Here is a 21,837-nt window from a genome sequence, read left to right as displayed (position 1 = left end):
TGAGCCTCTGGGCCCTATGGGACATCTACCACACAAGTCCACTATATCAACCCAAGGAGACTTAGCAGCTACCCAATACATAGAATCAGGGAAGCAGCCAATAATGCGGAGACAAATGTCACAAATGAAAGAAATGGATGAAAGCAAACTACTGGATATAGAGTTCAAAACTACAGTTATAAGGTTATTCAAGAATCTTCTAGAAACCTCCGAGGAACTTAGTGAGGTCTTCGAGAATCTTAGTGAGAATGCCAAAAAAATATGGAAAAGAACCAGTCAGAAATTAAGCATACATTTACTGAAATAAAGAATAATATATAGGGGTTTAATAGACTAGAGGACCCCAAAGACCAAGTCAAAGATTTAAAATATAAGGAAGCAAAAATCACCCAACTGGAAAAGCAAAAAGAAAAAAAGAATTCAAAAGTATGAAGATAGTGTAAGGAGCCTCTGGGACAACTTGAAACGTATCAATATCTGAATTATGGGGATGCCAGAAGAAGAGAGAGAGGAAGATGCTGAAAACCTATTTGAAGAAATAATGACTGAAAACTTCCCCTACCTGGTGAAAGAAATGGACTTGTAAGTCCAGGGAGCACAGAGAATCCCAAACAAGAGGAACCCAAAGAGGACCACACATCATAATTAAAATGCCAAGGGCAAAAGACAAGAGAATCTTAAAAGCAGCAAGAGCCAGGACCAGTTTGGCTCAGTGGATAGAGCATCGGCCTGCGGACTGAAAGGTCCCGGGTTCGATTCCGGTTGAGGGCATGTACCTTGTTTGCGGGCACATCCCCAGTAGGGGGTGTGCAAGAGGCAGCTGATAGATGACACTCTCTCATCGGTGTTTCTGACTCTCTGTCCCTCTCTCTTCCTCTCTGTAAAAAATCAATAAAATATATTATTAAAAAAAAAGCAGCAAGAGAAAAACAGTTACCTCCAAGGAAGTACCCATTCTCTGTCAACAGAAACTATGCAGGCCAGAAGGGAGTGGCAAGAAATACTCGAAGTGATGAATAGCAAGAACCTGCAACCAAGACTACACAGCAAAGTTATTTAGAATTGAAGGTCAGATAAAGAGCTTCACAGACAAGAAAAAGCTAAAGGAATTCATCACCACCAAACCAGTGTTATATGAAATACTGAAGGGTATTCTCTAAAAGTAGAAGAAGAAAAAGGTAAAGATAAAAATTATGAACAACAAAGTGACAACAAATACATATCTATCAAGTGAATCTACAAATCAAATGAATAAAAAATCTAACGAACAGAATAAACGCAAATGTGATCAAATCAGGGGCATAGAAATGGAGTGGACTGACGTTTCTTGGGAGAAAAAGTGTGTGGGGGGGAGGGTTGCGGGAAGAGATTGGACAAACGTATGTATGCAGTACCTATGGAAGTGGACAGTTCCTCCCTGGCCCGGGCCCTGGTTGGGGCTCCTGCAGGAGACAAAATAACTGATGTGGTTCTCTTACATTGATATTTCTCTCTGTCTTTCCCTCTCTCTTCCAGTCTCTTTAAAAAGCAATGGAAAAATATGAGTGAAAGCAGACATCTCTGTCATATTCCTGTTCTTTCAGTATGGTTTTAGTTTTTTTTTCCATTAAGTATGATGTTCGCTGTAGGTTTGTCACATATGATCTTAATCATGTTGAGATATGATCCTACTGTTGCCACTTTGTGTAGGACCAGCCCGTTTTGTGTCTCCACCCCTTTTACCAGTCTTGATGTGACTTCTTTATATCCTTAGTTGTAGGACTTCTGTTCAACAATTATTCAGGTGGTTCTGAATAATTGTTCTATAGTATAGTTGTAATTTTGACATGGTTGTGGGATGATGTGATTACCGCAATACCCTCTCCCGCATCTTGACCGGGAACTCTCAACCTGTTATTAATTATATAAATTTGATTAAACCAATGATTTCAATCTCAACTCACATCCAGAAGAGTTGATGGTTTTAGAAAATTGGTTTTCCCTCCACTAGTAGAACCATGTGCATTTAACCTTACCATATTTGAGAAATAGATTTCTTAACAAAGTCCATAGTCTTCCATGTGCTTTGAAGCCATGTTGGGTGCTCAGTCAACTTATGTGGTTTGGTGATAATGGGTAGGGTGGGATGGAGTTGTTTTAAGATGTTCAAAACATTGCTTTCTCAATATAAAAATAACTGCTAGAAATATTCAAAAAAGGGCAGTGTTGGCTATTAAAACTGACAGTTAACCATTTGTTAATGGAATAATAAAATTTGCTCATTCTTTTAAGGAGATAGTGTACATCTTTTATGAAATTTTATTTTCATGTTTATTTTAATAGGATGAAAGTTAAAAAGCTGCCCATGATTCTAGCTCTACACCTGAAGAGATTTAAATACATGGATCAACTTCATCGATACACCAAACTTTCTTACCGGGTAGTTTTTCCTTTAGAACTTCGTCTCTTTAACACTTCAGGTGATGCAACCAATCCTGACAGAATGTATGACCTTGTTGCTGTTGTGGTTCACTGTGGAAGGTAATTGCAGTTGTGGGGCCTGGCAATGGGAGGATGGGTTGGTGAACAGTGAGCATTCAGGGTATTCTTGAGGGATTCCAGGGTAGACCTTTCAGAGATTCTCATACAGATAGATTTTATCATTTCCTCCTTAAAACTTTTATAAATGAAAATACTTATAAATATTCTACAGTATATTATCTGTATGCTTTGTTGTGTGCTCATCACCCAAAGTCGTGTCTCCATAAATTTGATTCCCTTTATAATATCATGTACAATATGTACCATATCTTCATTCCCCCCACCCTTTCCCCTCTCTGGATTTGAATTTTTTCTTATTGTTTAAATATTACTCTAAGAACATTAAGGCCTATTTTTCCCCATTTATTTATTTTTAAATGATGGTGCCTAAATAGATTTGCAAAATAAATTATTTCTTAGATTCATTGGATTTGTTCATTGCGTTAATGGTCATGAAAACCATTTAAAATGGCTTTGGAAATAATCTGCAAAGATAAGTTTTCTGCTTTTTTGCCTCAGTCTGTTTACTTCCCATTAGCCAATTTAGTGTGATTTCTCACTTTGTATCTTAACTTGTAAAGTAGATTAAAAAGAATTCTTAAACTATAAGAGCATCATGTAATTAGAATTTATACTTGAAACATACAGTCTTCATTGACTGTTGAGAATTTCCTGTAATAATTATAAAATAAGACACTTATCTTTTTGGGGAAAGTTATACTAATAGTATGTTTTATCCAAATAAGGAAGTCCCTGCCTCCCCAGGTTTAGCTGTCCCCTCCCCTCTCTCTGCTCAGAATATGTAATGACAACTGGAAGTCAACTGCCCTAACAGTCTTGAACTTCCATTGCCTTCATTAGCCTGTCTCTCTGTACTTTGCTATTATCTTTCCATTTTTGGAGCATTCCATTTCTTAACTAAGAGTGATGACATCTGAAAGCAATAAGATATAAAGAATCTGTAGTTATTTAGTCCAGAGGCTTTAGAGGCAAAGAAACCTTGGTTTCAGTTCTCCTTTTGCCATTTTTGGTCATTATGACTATAAAGAACTAACTGGATGTCCTTTTTCTCTTCTATAAAAGGTAAGTAATATCGACTGTCTTATTATATAATCAGGATCAAAAGGGAAATGTAAATCACTTAGCTGCTGCTACTGTTTTAACAACAACAATAATAACATTAGCTTTTCACACCATAACTGTACTATTTGATAGTGTTTTTATATTCAGTGACAGTTTTACCCCATTTAAATTCTGCTCCATCTTTTGGAATTGATCTTGAACTCTGAGCTTCCTTATCACAGCCCTGAGCTCCCTCCCCTCACTGTCATCTTTTAAAATTTAATCCACCCTTATTCCCTTACAGCTTCTTGTCTCTTGATCTTTCTTTTTAACCGTTTCCTTGGCCACCTCTGCTTCTCCTCCCAGCCTTACCACCAGTCAGTTATCCTATAATAAAAGTGTAATATGCCAGTTGTCCCCTCAACTGGGAATTCGTCTGGGAGTTCAACCAGGGGGCAGGGCCGGCCAGAGAAAGAGAGGAAGCACCCAGCCAGCAGCTGCTAGGGACCCTGCCAGTGCACAAATTTCATGCATTGGGCCTCTAGGAAAAACATTGTTGCAAACACTGTGACATTCTCCTTCTGCCTGTTCATGTCTCCAGCCCTAGCTGTCAGAATGCTGCAGAAAGTTGAGGGATGCTCATTGACTCCTCACAGCTGACTGTGGTGGTGTTCATTCCTGCTTAAGTTCTTCACAGAAGCTATTTCACATCCCAACCCACACTAGTCTCTTATTCTTCCTTTTCTTTCACTGTGGTCCCCTCCCTTAAACATCTGTTTTTCCTTAAGAGAATGGGCTCTATCTGTCTATGTAATCCTCACTAGAGGATATTTTTTTAAATTGATTTTAAAAATATATATATATATTATTGTTCTTTTACAGAGAGGAAAGGAGAGGGACAGAGAGTTAGAAACATCGATGAGAGAGAAACATTGATCAGCTACCTCTTGCACACCCCCAACTGGGGATGTGCCCGCAATCAAGGTACATGCCCTTGACTGGAATCGAACCTAGGACCCTTCAGTTCGCAGGCCGACGCTCTATCCACTGAGCAAATAGGTCAGGGCTGATTATTTTTTTTTTTTAAGAGTGAGTTGGTGGGGGCGGGGGGAGAGAAACATCGATATGAGAGATACACATCGATTGGTTGCCTCCCACACATGCCCCAGCCCAGCCCGGGATGGAGCTTGCATCTGAGAGGCACATGCCCTTGACCAGGAATTGAATGCACGACCCTACAGTCTGCGGGCCAACACTCTAACCACTGAGCAACTGGCTAAGGCAAGAATACACTTTTAAAAACGGGAAATAATTCATTCATTAAACAAAACACTAAACATATTTTAAGTTTTTTATTTTTATTTATGATACTTATCTGTAGATACATTTCATATCATTATAAAGGGTTTGCCTTTGCCCAAAGCCTTTGACTATTGGGGGATCTAATTTTCAGCATGTCCGTGCCAATCTAGTTTGCTCGCTCTCTATCCCCAATGCCTGGGTTTACAACAAATATTTGCTGATACTTAAAGCCCATTTCAAACCCAACTTCTCTGTGTAACTAACCTTTCTTGATTCCTCAGCTCTTTCCCTTTCTCTCTCACTGGATGAGGTCTTATTTCATTGTCCCATGGCTCTGCTTTTATATTCTGTTCTGTATACGCCTCTGGAGTAGTTTCCTAGTGAACTGGCAGTGTCTTTAGGGCAGGATGTTGTTGCTATCTCTAATCCCCACAGAAATAGCAGTCATTTGTACATACCAGGCATCTGTGCATATTGAACTGAACATGTTTCATGTTCTGAATGTAAATCACTGATTAACCACTTCCTTAGGTATCAATTTCTTACCCTCAGTCTTCATCTTATTAGTTTCTGTAATTAACTTTTGCCTAGCTAAAGAATAAAGGTGGCTAACCATTTCAGTCTGATACTTACCTGTGTTTAGCCCACCTACTCTTTCCCTCTCAGGTTCTGTTGCTCAACCTTTCTGTGATTTTTTTTTTTTTAATTTCACACCCTTGAAATGTTTTTACCCTCCATTTCTTACTTCTCACTCTAAAATGACTGCTTAGATGAATCCTATAGAAATGAAGAAATTAGACTTATTTCAGCATTAAAAGCATTTTTTAAAAACACCCTTTTTGAGGTATTTTTGCAGTAAAAAAGTCCTCTGGTTTGTGCCATTTTTTCACCTAAGATAATCATTTCATCTATAGGACTAAGAATCTAACAAGTGGGAAATGAAGTAGGTCACTTATTCTAATGTCTGAGCTTGCTACTTTTAAAAAACAGTATTCATCATAAAGAAAAATTTGCGTTGAAAATCATTTCAAACTCTATAATATCAATTATGGATTTATAATTTAATAAAAATTATACATTTTATAATGAGTTTTATTTCAACTGAGAGATTGAAATCTTCAGCATATCTTTTTTAAAGCGAATTTCTTTCAAAAAAAATAATCGCCTTTATTTTTACATATATCTAGACTTCTGTACTCTAGGTTTGTTTAAATTGAGACACAAAGGTAATTATCCTAATATACAGTATAAAAGCCAAAGGCCTTCATGACTGTAACAACCAGATGAATGACCAAACAGCATGCAGCATGAGGCAACAAGGCTGGCAGAGGGGTTAGTGAGGGACATCCAAATGACTGAACAGCAGGCTGTGTGGGGCTACCAGGCTGGCGGGGGCGGACGACGACGGGACGGGGGGGGGGGGGGACGGACGGACGGGACGGGGACGGGTGTAGTTGAGGGTGACCAGGCTGGTGGGGGGGAATAGTTATGGGTGACAAGGCAGACATAGGGAGAGTTGGGGGGGCAGCAGAAAGGGGCTACCAGGCCGGCAGCGGTGGGTGGGAGGGGTAGTTGGGGTGACCAGGTTAGCAGAGGAGGGCGGGGGAGGGGGTAGAGGAGGAGGCAGTAAGGGATGACCGGGGGGGGGGGGGGGGGGGGCAGTTAGGAGAAACCAGGCTGGTGGGGGGCTCGTTGGGGACAACCAGACCAGGAGGGGAAGCAGTTCGGGGAGATCAGGTTGGCAGGCAGAGGCGGTTAGGGGCGATCAGGCAGGCAGGCAGGTGAGTAGTTAGGAGCCAGCAGTCCCGGATTGTGAGAGGGATGCCTGACTCCTGGTTTAGGCCCATTCTCTGGGATTGGGCCTAAACCGGCAGTCAGACATCCCCTGAGGGGTCCCCGATTGGAGAGGGTGCAGGCTTGGCTGAGGCGGACCACCCCCCGCCCCATGCATGAATTTTGTGCTCTGGGCCTTTAGTAATAATTATAACTTAAAGATGCACTAATGATACTGATGATTGGGCAAATGTCATTTGTTTTTAAAGAAGTTTATGAAGTTTAAGCTTGATTTCAGAACCATGAATTATTTATATATATATATATATATATATATATATATATAATTATTATTATTATTATTATTTTGCCTTTTCAAGCATCATGAATAGGATCTTTTCTTTAGAGAAAAACTGTTGCCATGGGAGTAAGACTTAGAAATAATTCTACATGCATTGTTTTGTAGTTTAACTCAGCATGTATTGGATGTTACCCTCCCATATCCCCCCTACTAAAAATTTTTATTTAAATCTTTCATAGAAGCAAATTTGTAAAGTACTTTTAGAAATATTTACAACTCTTACAAAGACAATAAAGAATTTTAATAACATAGTTTTATATAAATAGAATATTAGTTGTACCTCTCAAAGTAGAGTACTAATAATTTTATTTTAAAATTGAATGCCAATTCAAATCAATATAGCTTGATTTGGTGGAGGGATAGATAGGTAAGGAGTATTTTTTTCTTCTTCCTATTTTAGGTTTTTTACTCTATAGCACATGTAATTCAAGGATAAAAGAGTAATAATAATAATAAACATTTTGTAAAGTTAATTTTTCTTTCTCTTTATTTCAGTGGTCCTAATAGAGGCCATTACATCGCAATAGTTAAGAGTCATGACTTTTGGTTGTTGTTTGATGACGATATTGTAGAAGTAAGTAATTTCTTAATTTTTTATTTTTCTTTAAGGTATATATGTTTTATTCTTTACTTTTTTCTCCCAGCTTCTCATTCATATATAGCAGACTGAGTATTAGACAAATATCTAGATCTTCAGATTGTAATCTAATTTCTACTTTGTACTCCCTAACATCCAGTCCCAATGCTTGAATTGTCAGCTAACCTTTATGGTGTTTAGAATATGAGAAGGGATATCTTTCAATGACAGAACTAGTTTTAAAAAGACTTTTATTTAAAGAAGAAATGTATCTTGCTGGCTGGTGTTGATCAGTGATTGAGCATCGGCCCATGAACAAGGAGGTCATGGTTTGATTCCTGGTTTGGGTATACGCCTAGGTTTCAGGGAGCAAGCTGTCAGTTGCTCATTGTCACCATTGATGTTTCTCTCTCCCTCTCTCTCTAAAATCAATAAAACCAGATTTTTTTTTTTTAAAAGAACTAAAGCTATAATATACCTATAGCAAAGTGCACAAATCTTAAGCAACAACTATTAGTGGTTTCATATAGTTTATGCCCATATCCACAAATAGAATTGATGGATTAAAGGGTAATTGAATGTTCAGCTTTAGATGATGCTAAACATTTTAACAGTGTATCTATAAATTTATATTCCCCCCAGCTGTGTATGAGAGTTGTAGTTGCTCCATATTTTCACCAACACTTGTTATTATGAGTCTTTTAAATTTAAGCTATTCTGGTTGTGCAGAGCTATTTTACAAATGAGAAAATGAAAGGTATGTTTCAAAGAAATGTTGAAGGTTTTGCTGGATTAAAGCAGTCCAAGGAGCTTGTTTAAGTATTAATGTTTACATTTTGCCTCCCAGAAAATAGATGCACAAGCTATTGAAGAATTCTACGGGTTGACATCAGATATCTCAAAGAACTCTGAGTCTGGTTACATCCTTTTCTATCAGTCTCGAGACTAAGGGGAACCATGATGAAGAGACTTCTGCCTCATTTCTTCTCTGGCTATTATGGAAAGGATCAAGCACTAATTTTTCAAGAAAAGAGAAATGCAGGAAGCTCAGGGGGCAGTGGCACACTTTGCACACAATAAAGCAAAGACTATGGATTAACAAGCTCTTCCTATTATGGTAGTTGATTTATTTGCTCAGGTATCATGCTGTCTGTGCAGTTCCATTCAACAAGGAAGTGACATCAGAGATAGCAGCTCCTCCTGTAAAGCAGCCTTCCGGTAACTGATACACACACGTTCTCTTTATCAATTGCTTCAGTAATGATTTTAACTCCTTCGAGGTGCAGTAGAAAGAATAGGAGTCTGTGCCAGGTTATATTGATAATTTAAGGAGATGATAGAGAACACAGTATATAAGTTTGCCTGTGTTGAATGAGTACAGAAAGGCTATTTGATGGTCTTTTCAATCATAAACCAGAAATACTTTTGGGCCCAACACTTGCAGTTGCCTTCCTGATATAAAAACTAACAGGTTTTAGAATCCAGTGTCAGGAAGACAAATATGTTTTGCTTCTCTAAAGAAGCTTTTAATAATATACAGTATATGTATATGTAGGGAACAATTGGTCAAAAGTGGCTTTTTGTTTCCCCAAGGGGAAAGACTGGCTTTGTAATTATAATGTTTTCCTTATTTATTTTACTTAAAACTGCTATAGTCTAAGTATTGTATAAAGTGCCCATGATTCTGTCAGTAAATTTGAGCATATTTTTAAGTTTTATTAGCTTTTGTCAGTTAACTAGTCATTTTGCTTGTTTCTATTTTTAAGGTGAATTTTAAACTATTTAAATCAGTAAGATACCATAAGAAAAATTGCAATGGGATGAGGTAAATATTTTTTTTCAGGAGGAACTGATATCTCTGGCTAAATATTTGTCTTTTGTTTTAGCTTATGTCAGTTATTTTATTCAGCTTTAATTTCATCAAAATAAGAAACTATAAAAAAAATTCCCTATAGTTGTTGGGATGATAAAAGACATTCTGGTGCAGTGGTGGTATACTAGTCTCTAGAATTCTTAAATACTCTAATGTTTCCAATGGAGGTCATGTCTGGAAGATTCATGTAATAGCAGTTATATTATTTTCCAGAGTCATTCTTTACCTTGGAAAGAAGGAATCATTCATCATAACCCCAGTAGCTAGTGGAAAAAACCTTTGAAAATTAACTTTTAATGAAGTAGACCAGGAATACACAAATATGTCCTTTTCTCCATCCGCCTTTACAAATCTTACTGGGAGAATGTTTGGAAATTAACTTGGTTAAGACTCCCTTCTGTTAGGAGTTTTAAGAAGTAATGTATGTAATTAAAATGTGTAATTTTTGCAACTGACACTTTTTCATGCATCAGTAAGTTCTCTGACAGTGACCAAATGTCACTTGTGGAAAGTATTTGAATACGTATATATTCAAAATAATAGCAATCAAGCCTTGGATATTATTTATCAGTCTTTTCAGGCAGTAATTTTTTTAATTGCTGTAATTTTCTAAACTTATTTTATTAATACTGTTGAATACGAAAAACAAAAAAGAATCCTTTTATCTGCTGCTATAATTAACACTTACTATCTGTATCTTTTAGCTCAGGAAATGACTTCACCTATTCATTCCATGAACATATCTTTAACAGGGTCACTTAGTTAATTGGGTTGTCTGACAGATGTGCTGATAGAAAATTATGAGGTATTTTGATAAATTACTTATTATAGTATAGGTTCTGAAGCCTTATCTTGGCTGGAATTGTTCTGTACAAATAACATAGCCTGGCTGGTTTACCAGCATTGCACAGAGAATTACAACCGAAAATGTGGGGCAGGCCATAGCAGTGGAACTGGATACATTTTTTATTTTGAGGCTTAAACCAAATTGTCTTGGATTTTAAAGTAGTGTTTCTGTGGTTTTCTGCACAGAGAAGGTGAGTAAGGAGAAGCTGAGTCAGTTTTATGTGAGTCAGGCCATGGCATGTGTAAGAAAGATAGATGAAGTCATTTGCATAAAGGTACAGAGTTGAAATATTTTGTTTGTTTTCACATTGTGCATTTTAAAAAACAGTATAGGCTAAAGTTCAATTTTATATTAAAGCAAATGATAGCTTTCTTGTTGAGTTCCATGGTAGTCATACACTGTTCACATCTATACTACATTTAATAGTACTGGTATGATTCGTCAGGGGAGGGACTGTGGGGTGATGGTTCTCAATTTACTTTTTACTCTTAGTGCAGCTGCATCTAAGTAGAATGTTTGCAAGCTTATCAGAAACTCAACATACTTTAAAAACATATAGGGTTAGGGTTGTGGGGGAAATGCAGACATAGTAAGAAAAGTGACCTATATAGACAGCATTGTGAGGTTGTCTATGGGTTGACTGTGGTTGAAATGAAGGGCAGGCTTCAGATGTAAATGGTGGCTGATTGCTGTCGATGTACATGATTGATGGGAATGGCTGTTCCATATTTTGTATATTGGAATAAAATTTATATAAATTATCATAACTAAAAGTAAATATTCTAAATTAAGTCTCGCTTCGAAGTCATATGGCTTCTGTCTTGGCAACTTTACCTTTAGAAGATTATTTAAGACAGGAGCCATGCGACTTCCAGAAGGAAAAGGAAATGTGTAATATATGGATCTTGTTGTCTCTAACCATCATATAGGTTTTTTCTTTCCTTGATGGCAGTAGAAAAATCTCATTTTCATAACATACTACTCCTGATTCTTTCTTTAAAGATACTTTTCATTAAAGATTCTCTCATGAGGTATTTAACTGGGAGCTAGGAGGCTAAGGTGCTCAGGTCCTGGCTCTTCAGTGAATTTAACTGTGTGACCTTGGGCAAGTCACTTAACCTCTCTGTGCTTCAGTCTCCCTCTCTTGTAAAATGGGAGTAATACCTACCTCACAGGGTTGTTGTGGGGACTAATTAGATAAAATGTCTGTTAAGCATCTAAGGTTCTTGAAGAAGGCACTATATAAATACAAAATAATATCTATTAAAGTTGTTTTATTTGTGCTTGTGGGTTTTAAGTGTGTTTTCCCCCCCCTTTTTTGCCTAAAGTGTATGTGCAAATTAGAAATACACACTTTGGAAATTGTCTTATTGCTTTTGCTCAAAAGAGAATTTCATTCCATATTGCATTTTTATTTATGGAGTAGCATTGTCTTTCCAAAAAGCCCAAGTTTAAAAATTTAAATTTAGAATCATAGAATCTTAGAGCAAAGTACCTTCAAAGTCACTGTTCCTAGCATTCCGCTTCCCATCCAGTGTAGTAATTCCTCCTGTAAAATCAGTGCTTTAGTACTTGAAGCCTGTCCCATTGTTGAGTAACTTGAATAGTTGTTAATGTCTCCATTATATGTAATCCATCCTTCATTATTCTTGGAAACCCTCCTCCAGAAGCACTTTTATTTATCCATGTCTGAAAAAGTGTTCTTAGAATAAGCACAATAATAGGTGTACTAGACTGACACTGGGGACCTAAGATTGCATTTTCTTTTCTCAGCATTTATATCACACCCTTCAACTGTGAGTAAATGTAGTTCTCTATATTCAAGTTTTCATGAACTATTGAAAAGCCAAGGCTGCCCCTCCCTTTTTTAAAGTTCTCTTGTTACCTGGTACCTGTGCATGTATTTTAAAGCTTTTCCACTTCTTTTCACTTTTTTTTTTTTTTGGTGATAATCTACTACCTTTTAAAAAAATCTCCAGAGCTGTTAAAGTAACAAACCATCCATCATTGTTAAGATGATAGGGTGATAGGCCCTGTGCTCGACATTTTACTTGTTTTAATGTTAATCTTGACATCAACCTCTATGAGGTAGTGATATCCTCATTTTACAAAAGGATAAAGTTCTTCAGAGGTTAAGTATTTTTCTTAAAGTCACTCAGCTGGAAAGTAGCAGATCTAGGTTTCAGATAAGTACCGTATGACCTCACTGCCAAGTTCTTAACCATGGCTGGCATTATTTATTGTGGGAAATACACATAACATGAAATTTACCATTCTAACGATTTTAAATGTATCACTAAGTGACACTAAGCACATTCACAATATACAACCATCACCACTATTTCCAGAATTTTTCATCTTTCTAAACATAAACTGTACCCATTAAACATTAATGCCCCCCTCTCCCCATCTTCTAGTTAAACCCTTTTCTACTTTCTATCTTTATGAATTTAACTGCTCTAGGTGCCTCATCTAAATAGAATCATACAATATTTGTTCTTTTGTGTTCCACTTATTTCACTTATCATATTTTCAATGCATATTCATGTCAGAAATTTCTTTTTAAGACAATAATATCCCATTGTACGTACACTTGTTTATCTATTCATCTCTTCATGGTCATTTGGGTTACGAACATTGTTGTACAAGTATCTGAGTCCCCAATTTCAGTTCTTTTGGGTATATTCTAGAATTGCTGGATGATATGTAAACCTCTTTAATTTTTTTCAGTAACTGCCATACTGTTTTTTACAAAAGCTGCACCATTTTACATTCCCATCAATAATGCAGCAGGGTTCCAGTTCCTGCATACCCCTGCCAACATTCCAACTTTTATTGTTTTCTGCTTTTGCTGTTTTTTTGTTTTGTTTTGTTTTGATGATGGGAGGTGGGGGTTGGTTTGGTAGTGACCATCCCAAATGGTGTGAGGCCATGTCTCATGATTTTAATATGCATTTCCTTGATTAATGATGTCAAGCTTATTGGCCATTTGTATGTCTTCTTTGGAAAAATGTCTTAATTTTTTTGTCCATTTTGTCCATTTCTTTAAATTGAGCTGTTTATTTGCTGTTGAGAGGTAGGTGTTTTTTGTATCCTTAATATTAATCCCGTTTCACCCCTAGCTGGTTTGGCTTGGTGGATAGAGCATTGACCTGTGGACTAAAGGGTCCTTGGTTCAATTCCAGTCAAGTGCAAGCTCGATCCCCAATAGGGAGCATGCAGGAGGCAGCTGATTAATGATTCTCTCTCATCATTTATCTCTCTCCCTCTTTCTTTATATTTATAGAATAAAATAAAAATTTAAAAATATTAATCCTGTTTCAGATACATCACCACTTGTAAACCTGTTCTTACCACGTTGAGTATTCTTGGCATTGTAAAAAATCAGTGGGCCATATATATGAGGGTTTATTTTTGGGCTCTATTGTAATCCACTGGTCAAGATGTCTATCCTTATGCCAACATCACACTGTGGTTTTGTGTTTGTGTGTGTGTGTGTGTGTGTGTGTGTGTGTGTTTTAATCCTCACCTGAGGATCTGCTTAGAGCAAGGGGAGTGTGTGTGTCGGGGGGCGAGGGGGCAGGACATCAATATGAGAGAGAAACTTTGAATAGTTGCCTTCTGCAGGGCATTGAACCTGCAACCTTTCAATGCAGAGGATTATACTAAACCAACTGAGCCACTACTCTGGCGGGCCCACACTATTTTTATTACTGTGCCTTTGTAGTAAGTTTTGAAATCAGGAAGTGTGAGGTCTCTAGCTTTGCTGTTCTATTTCAAGATTATTTTGGCTATTCCCAGTCCTTTGAGATTTTATATAAATTTTAGGATAGGTTTTTTAGTTTATGCAAAAATTGCTATTGGAATTTTGATAGGGATTGTGTAGAATCTGTAGGTCACTTTGGGTAGTATTGTTATTTTAACAATATTAATTCTTCTAATCCATAAACACGGGATATCTTCATTTATTTCTGTCATGTTTAAATTTTTTCAGCAGCATTAGTTTTTTGTATATAAGTGTTTCACCATCTTGGTTGAGTTTATTTCAAAGTTTTTATTCTTTGTGATGTAGTAGGATTGTTTTTCAATTTTCTTTTGGATAATTTGTTGTTAGTGTATAGAGATGTAACTGATTTTTGTGCATTTTATATTCTACAACTTCGGTGAATTTTTTTTTTTTTTATTCTAACAGTTTTTGGTGGACTCTAGGGTTTTCTACATACAAAGTCATGCCATTTGCAAATAGATAATTTTACTTTATCTTTTCCAAATTTGGATGACTTTTTATTATTTTTTTTGCCGTGGCTAGAACTTTTTTTATTTATTTAATAAATCTTTATTGTTCAGATAATTACAATTTTCCCCCTTCCCCCCCATAGCTTCTCTCCACCCAGTTCCCAACCCACCCTCTGTCCTTACCTCACCCCCCACTCTCCTCATCCATAAGTGTACAATTTTTGTCCAATCTCTTCCCGCACCTCCCACATCCTTTCCCCCATGAGAATTATCAGTCCACTCCTTTTTTATGCCCCTGATTCTATTATATTTACCAGTTTATTCCGTTCTTCAGATTTTAAATTCACTTGATTTTTAGATTCACTTATTGATAGATATGTATTTGTTGTTCATAATTTCTATCTTTATTTTTTTCTTCTTTCTCTTCTTAAAAAATACCTTTCAGCATTTTATATAATACTGGTTTGGTGGCTTTTTCTGATCTGTGAAGGTCTTTATCTGCCCTTCAGTTCTAGTTATCTAGAATGATAACTTTGCTGGGTAGAGTAATCTTGGTTGTAGGTTCTTGCTATTCATCACTTTGAATATTTTTGCCACTCCCTTCTGGCCTGCAGAGTTTCTGTTGAGAAATCAGCTGGAAATTGTATAGGTGCTCCCTTGTAGGTAACTGTTTTTCTCTTATTGCTTTTAATAATCTCTCTTTGTTTTTTGCTCTTGGCATTTTAATTATGATATGTCTTGGTGTGGTCCTCTTTGGATTCCTTTTTGTTTGGGGTTCTGTGTGCTTCCTGGACTTGTAAGTCTATTTCTTTCACCAGGTGGGGGAAGTTTTCAGTCATTATTTCTTCAAATAGGTTTTCACTACCTTGCTCTCTCTCTTCTTCTGGTACCCCCATAATTCTGATGTTGGTACCCTTGAAGTTGTCCCGAGGCTTTTTACACTATCTTCAACTTTTTGGGTTATTTTTTTCTTTTTGCTTTTCTGGTTGAGTGTTTTTTGCCTCTTTGTATTCCAAATCTTTGACTTGATTCTTTCATTCCTCTAGTCTGCTGTTGGGTCTCTGTATAATATTTTTTATTTCAGTCAGTGTATGTTTAATTTCTAGTTGGTCAATTTTCATATTCTCAGGGGTCTTGATAAATTTATCAGCCTTTTTAGGAAATTCTTGAAAAACCTTATAACTGTGGTTTTGAACTCTATATACAGTCGTTTAATTTCCTTCATTTCTTGAGTTTGTGATCTGTTTCTTTGTCTCCGCATTTTTGCTGCTTCCCTGAGTTGATAGAGTGGCTTTGTGTGCTAGGTTTCCTCTATGGCCCAGTAGGTCGGCCTCCCCACTTACCTGAGGTAGATTCTCTTGGTGCACCCCTTTGTGGACTGTGTGTACAGCTTCATTGTAGTTAAGCCTTGATTGTTGTTAGTATCACTGGGAGGAATTGACCACCAGGCTAATTAGTTGTGAGGATCAGCTGTGTCTATGCCAGGAGAACTTATGGGCTAGAAACAGCCTTATGGGACAAGACTTGCAAAACTGCAAAAGCTTCTGTGCTCAGCTTGGATGGGGTGGAGTCTCAGGGCTGAGCAGACAGTCTTGACTTCCTGTCAGCTCTGCCTTATGAGGCCTCTGGGTCTCAGTGTCCCTCAGTAATTGCTGCAAGCACCTCTGAGAGAAAGCCACCCTTGAGTTTTGCCCGCTGCCAGACAGTCTAGTTTCTCCCTCAGTGAATCTGGATTTCCAGATTCTTGCCTGGCAATGGAGTTCAGCGCAGTCAGGAGCTTCCAGTTCTCTCCAGCTCAGCCTTTTGTAGCTCCTCTGATTCTTCGTGAGCTTTTCTCTTTTCTTCTATTTGTAGAATTTCTACTCAGACAGCCTTCCTGTGGTTCTGGATGATGTCCGTTCTGTCTTTTAGTTGTAGTTTTGAAATTGTTGTGTGAGGCAGCAGCTTAGGAGCTTACCTATGCCGCCATCTTGGTTTCTTCAACTCTCATACACGTTTTTAATTATTTCTAAAGTCTCTTTTAAGATCCAGTAAGCCTATACCTCACTAGTGCATTTAACACACTTGTAAAGATTATTAACAATTCATCAATTGTGAATTGCTGTAAATTTATTTTATCTTGAAAACATAGCAAGGCCTCATGAACAAGGAGTCTTATTAAGCTCTTTAAAGTGAGAATATTATCAAATACAAACATTTTGGCAATCCTTTCTCCATGACTTAGAAAAATTACGGGATTTTGTAGAACAGTAAGAATATCAGTAACTTGAACTCTGCTTTGACTTTATATTCAATAAATGTTTAAAAATACTGATACTAATACATTATCCTATAATTTAAAAGAAACAGAATCATATAGTCATAAAACAAAAACTCAAAACAAAATCTGGTGTTCTCTTTAAATATAAAGAAACTAATGGCAAAAGGCTAGACAACTATGAGACCAACTTATTCCTTTTAAAATCTCTTATCTTTTATTTATTTATTTATTTTAAAATATATTTTATTGATTTTTTTTAGAGAGAGAGAGAGGGATAGTTAGAAACATTAATGAGAGAGAATCATCGATCATCTGCCTCTTGCACACCCCCTACTGGGGATGTGCCCGCAACCAAGGTACATGCCCTTGACCAGAATGGAACCCAGGACCTTTCAGTCCGCAGACTGACGCTCTATCCACTGAGCCAAACAGGTTTCGGCTATCTAAATGATCCACAGAATAGCTTACCCATTCGAACCACAAGGCAACTCTTTTTGCACTTTTGCCAACATTTCTTAGTTTTACATTTGTCATGGTTGACAATAGCAATTCTTGTTAATTTATCTGCCATAATTCTAGGTAGGAATATTCAGCTCTTCTGGAGATAATGACCCCCTTGCAGAGGGGAGTGCAGAGGCCAAATCAGTGTTTGCTGTCACTTCTCAGGTGCACAACATGTTCCTACAGCCTCTGGCCAAAATGGCGGTCTAGAACTTCTAATCTATAATAATAAAAGCGTAATATGCAAATTAACCAAACAGGCAAACAGCCAAACAGTGGAATGACTGCCTAGATGACCACGCTATGACACTCACTTGTGCCAGGCCAGCAGAGGCAGGTGTAATGTGATTGATCAGGGGCCGTTCTTTGCTCCATGATGACCCTGCAGAGAGAAGCCTAGGCTACCCAGTGGGGGCGCTGCAGCAGGTGGGTGAGACCTCCCTCTACAGGGGCAGTCTATCACAGAGCCCTGGCCAGGTGGGCAGGGTCTACCTTTTTGGGGGGATTGATTGGGGGACTCCCAGACTGAGAAGGCACAGGCTGAGCTGAGGGCCCCATCCTCCAAGTGCACAAATTTCATTCACTGGGCCTCTAGTATTAATAATAAAAGTGGTGAAATCAGGTATCCATGCCTGGTTTCTGATCTGAGAGGAAAGCTTTTAATTTTCCACCATTAAGTTATGAGTTTTTTATGTTGGAGTTTTTCTCTATTTTAATATGAGTGTTTTTAACAAGAAAGGGTGATGAATTTTTGTCAGGTGCTTTCTCTTATTGATTGTGTGTGGGTTTTTGCTTCATTTTATTAGTATGGTATATTACAGTTACTGCTTTTCATATGTTAAACCATCCTTGCATTCTGGGAATAAATCCTGTTTGGTATAATCCTTTTACTATGCTGCTAAGTTTGACTTGTTGGTAATTTGTTGATTTTTCCATGAATATAAGGGATCCTGGTTTGTAGTTTTCTTGTATTGTCTTTGATATCAGGGCTATGTTGGCCTCAGAGAATGAGATAGGAAGTGTTCCTTCTTTTTCAACATTTTGGAAGAGTTTGAAAATAAAAAAGATTTTTACAAAGAACCAAAATGTACATGCTCCCTGTAAGTCATTATTAAGGAAATTGAAAGCATGATTTTTGCCCAGGAGGGATTTGTTACCTAAGAGGAGTTATAGGCGACAGCTGTACACTTAAACAGAATACTGAATAGGTGGAGAAATGTGGGGTAGAAAGGTGTCATTGACAATCCACATAGAAACAGACAAGATTGCTAGACCCAAACAGAGAAGCTGGTAATCAAAAAACAGTCAAAGGGACTAGAAACACTAAGTATAATAGAATATTAACTCATGATATTATTTGGTAATACAATTTCTAACCTTGCTTGAAAATGCTTGTCCCACGCTCTTGACCCTTGTTTCCCTAAGGAAAGACTCTATATTACTCTCAGGAATTCTCACCAAGCAGTTATTATGAACTCCTGATTCCTGAGGAAATGAGTTCTCTTCTGCATCAGATGGCAATTACCATAATTCACCTTAATAATTGGTTCCTTTTCCTCACTGTTGTCAATGATTTGCCCTATAATTAAACTGAGTAACAAAATTTTATACTGCCTGATTATTTACAAAGAAGCAAAACTTTTTAAAGATTAAGACAAATAGTCCCATTATACTAATTTGCTGAATCATTCCCAAATCTGAATGATTGGTAGAATCATGGGGGGATTTTACAAATGTTCAGATTCCCGAGATCCATCCCCTAAGATTTTGATCAACAGAGATAAGAAATCTGCCTTCAGAAGCTCCCAGGGAACTCTAATCATCCAGTTGGGGACTCCCTGGATTAGAACTTAATCTGAAGTTCTATAGTGTCATTTTTTTGTAAGGTCACTGCTAATCTGGAGTTGACCTGATGGAAGCATTGTCCCCAAACCAAGTTATTTAAGAAATGGTCAGGAGAAACTTAAGGGGTGGGGGTTGGAAACTTGTCTTTACATGTGGCATTGGAAGAGTTGCCCTCCAGAGGACATTTTGTTTCTAGGATTGAATTGGGATGGAGATGAGGAAAAGGCAGAGAGGGTAAGGAAAAGCTCTGGGTGGTTCAGCAGTGAGAGATGCTGACATGCTGATGTGACATACTGATGACATTTGACCATTGGTAGGTGGGTTCTTAGACTGGGTAGGAGGTGTGCTAGATAACCTTTAGCTTCTTCCCAGGTTTGGCAGCTAAGATAGGGTAAATGGCAGAGCTGGTATCTATCTGGCCATATTTTCTATTCCAGTCCATAGTTCTACATCACAATACTTAATCATCTAAAACAGTGGGACATAGAGAACTATATTTACTGTGGGAAGAATCTAAATTGTCATTAGATCATCACCAGCCCCTGAGTAGGAAGCTGGGTTGAACAAAATACCAGGCTTAAGATGGTATAAAAAAAAGAAAAAGAAATGAGGAGGGAAAAAAAGCTGCTATAAATGGCAGAAGTTGAGGTTATATTGCTTTCAGTTTGCCTAGACACGATGGCCTTGGATGAATCTGTACGTAAGTGAAGCACTTTGCACCATTGCTAAGAAACACTTTCCTTTGAAGAAAATCAGGTTCCTTACATTTAGGAACCTCTGAATTGTGGCAGACTTAATAGAAAATATATTAAAAAGTTACTGAATGGCCGAAACTGGTTTGGCTCAGTGGTAGAGCATCGGTCTGCGGACTGAAAAGTCCCAGGTTCAATTCCGGTCCAGGGCATGTACATTGGTTGCATGCACATCCCAGGTAGGGGGTGGGCAAGAGGCAGCTGGTCGATGTTTCTCTCTCATCGACGTTTCTAGCTCTTTATCTCTCTCCCTTCCTCCTCTCTGTAAAATATCAATAAAATATATTAAAATAAAAGTCAGTAGATAATTAAAAAAAAAAAAAGTAACTGAATGGTGACCTGTTCACCTCGCATGTTTGTGCTATTTATAATACTGTGAAGAATAAAATGGAATTTTGATTTTACTGTGTGATTGCAAAGTCTGTCCACTCACTGCAGAGCCCAGAGCAGGACAGTGGAATGCGGTTTGTGCACACTTTGGGATAATAAATGCAATGATTGGTTTTGTTGTTTTCAACCTACTTGCTAAAACTTGTTGCCAGTAGCTTTTCCCTTTAGGTGGAAACCATTTATTTTAGGCTGCAAAAATGAGTGTTTTCTTGGCTGGACTTTTATTGACTAGTTTTTTAACCTGCCAGAGTATTTACTTATTTTAAGGAAGAAAGGTTATAGAATGATTAGGAAGGTAGACTCACAAAATTGTGTATCAATGGATTATATTATGAAATTTAATAATGGAAACTTCAGAAAACATGACTACTGGTAAGCATCTAACCTGTTTTTCTAGTGTTACACATATTTATCATTGCAGAAGTCAGTGGCCAATGTAGTCAAGGCGCCTGTACATTATATGGACTCTACTTTTTGCTGTATATTAAACTGTTGATTAAAACTGGTTTGAAATTAAATTGATTTAACTGAATGCAAAGTTTACAAACTGAGATGGGTTTGGGTTCTGTGCCAAAGTAGGTAGGGTAGGAAGTTTATACTTTGAGAAGATAGTCCTGGGCTGTGGTTTGGAGGGGGCCAGAGTGGGTGTGATAAGACCTCAGAATGATGGGACTTGGCAATGGGCTGGGAGGGGGTAACAGAGTGGGGGTGTTAAGGAGGATTCTTAGGTTTCACTGGCTTACACAGGGAGAGAGAAAAAAGCATTTTGCTGAGAACCAGAAAATAATCTAGGCTTGGGGCTAGATCATAGTGTTCTAATCAAAGTATGAATATACCAAAGGTGGTTTGCAAGCATTTGCTTTTCTTAAAAATACATTTTTATTGATTTTAGAGAAAGAGAAAGGGAGTAGAATAGAGAGAAACATCGATGAGAGGGAGACATCTGTTGGCTGCCTCCTGCACACCTATGGGGATCCAGCCTCAACTCTAGGCATGTGCTCTTTCCGAGAACAGAACCAGGGACCTCTTGGTTCATGAGTAAATGCTAAATCACTGAGCCACACTGGCCTGGCACAATCCTTTGTTTTTCATAAACTGACAGTGCCTGGCAATTTTGGAGGTGGAGCCATGATGGCTGTGAATAATCAGAATTCATGTGCTCAGAATATACTCCCTTACATGCCACAGTACAAAGCTTTGACACTACAATTTACGACTGGACAGAAGTTGCAATAGCAGTTGTGCTTCTAAGATAATTACTCTGATGAACTCAATGCCTGCAATAACTGAGGCATTTAATAACTAAGGCCAGATCAATAAAATTAGTAGCCTCATGTTGAAGAATGTTGAGTGCCTTTTGAAAGTTTTACTGGAAACTAGTTGTATTTATATCATTTGCTCTGACATACAATTTTTTTCATCTATGGAAAGGTGATGAATTTTAAGGACCCTGGAGAGACTTTAGGATTTAAAAAAATTGCAGTTGATGGGCAACTTGAACATTTTTGGAGAGAAATTTTGTGGAGTTACTGTTATAA

General features: G+C 37.6%; 1 protein-coding gene across 6 annotated transcripts in view; it reads left to right on the top strand.

Annotated features, from left to right (window-relative positions):
* USP12 (ubiquitin specific peptidase 12) overlaps positions 1 to 11,598 on the top strand; it is a 64,169-nt gene extending 52,571 nt beyond the window's left edge. For 5 of the 6 annotated variants that reach the window (XM_036455721.2, XM_036455719.1, XM_036455720.2 and 2 more), the window contains 3 exons: positions 2,323 to 2,520; positions 7,514 to 7,592; positions 8,443 to 11,598. In XM_036455721.2, coding sequence (XP_036311614.1) covers positions 2,323 to 2,520; positions 7,514 to 7,592; positions 8,443 to 8,544 — 379 coding nt within the window. In that variant the 3' untranslated portion in view covers positions 8,545 to 11,598. The remainder of the gene's footprint in view (positions 1 to 2,322; positions 2,521 to 7,513; positions 7,593 to 8,442) is intronic. The other variant, XM_036455722.2, reaches the window with a different exon arrangement.
* Positions 11,599 to 21,837: the final 10,239 nt, after the last annotated feature.

Source organism: Pipistrellus kuhlii, unplaced genomic scaffold (assembly GCF_014108245.1).
Source record: "Pipistrellus kuhlii isolate mPipKuh1 unplaced genomic scaffold, mPipKuh1.p scaffold_m20_p_3, whole genome shotgun sequence".
Lineage (NCBI taxonomy): Eukaryota > Metazoa > Chordata > Mammalia > Chiroptera > Vespertilionidae > Pipistrellus > Pipistrellus kuhlii.
Note: the sequence above shows the minus strand (reverse complement) of the source record. Positions and strands in the feature narration are given on the sequence as shown.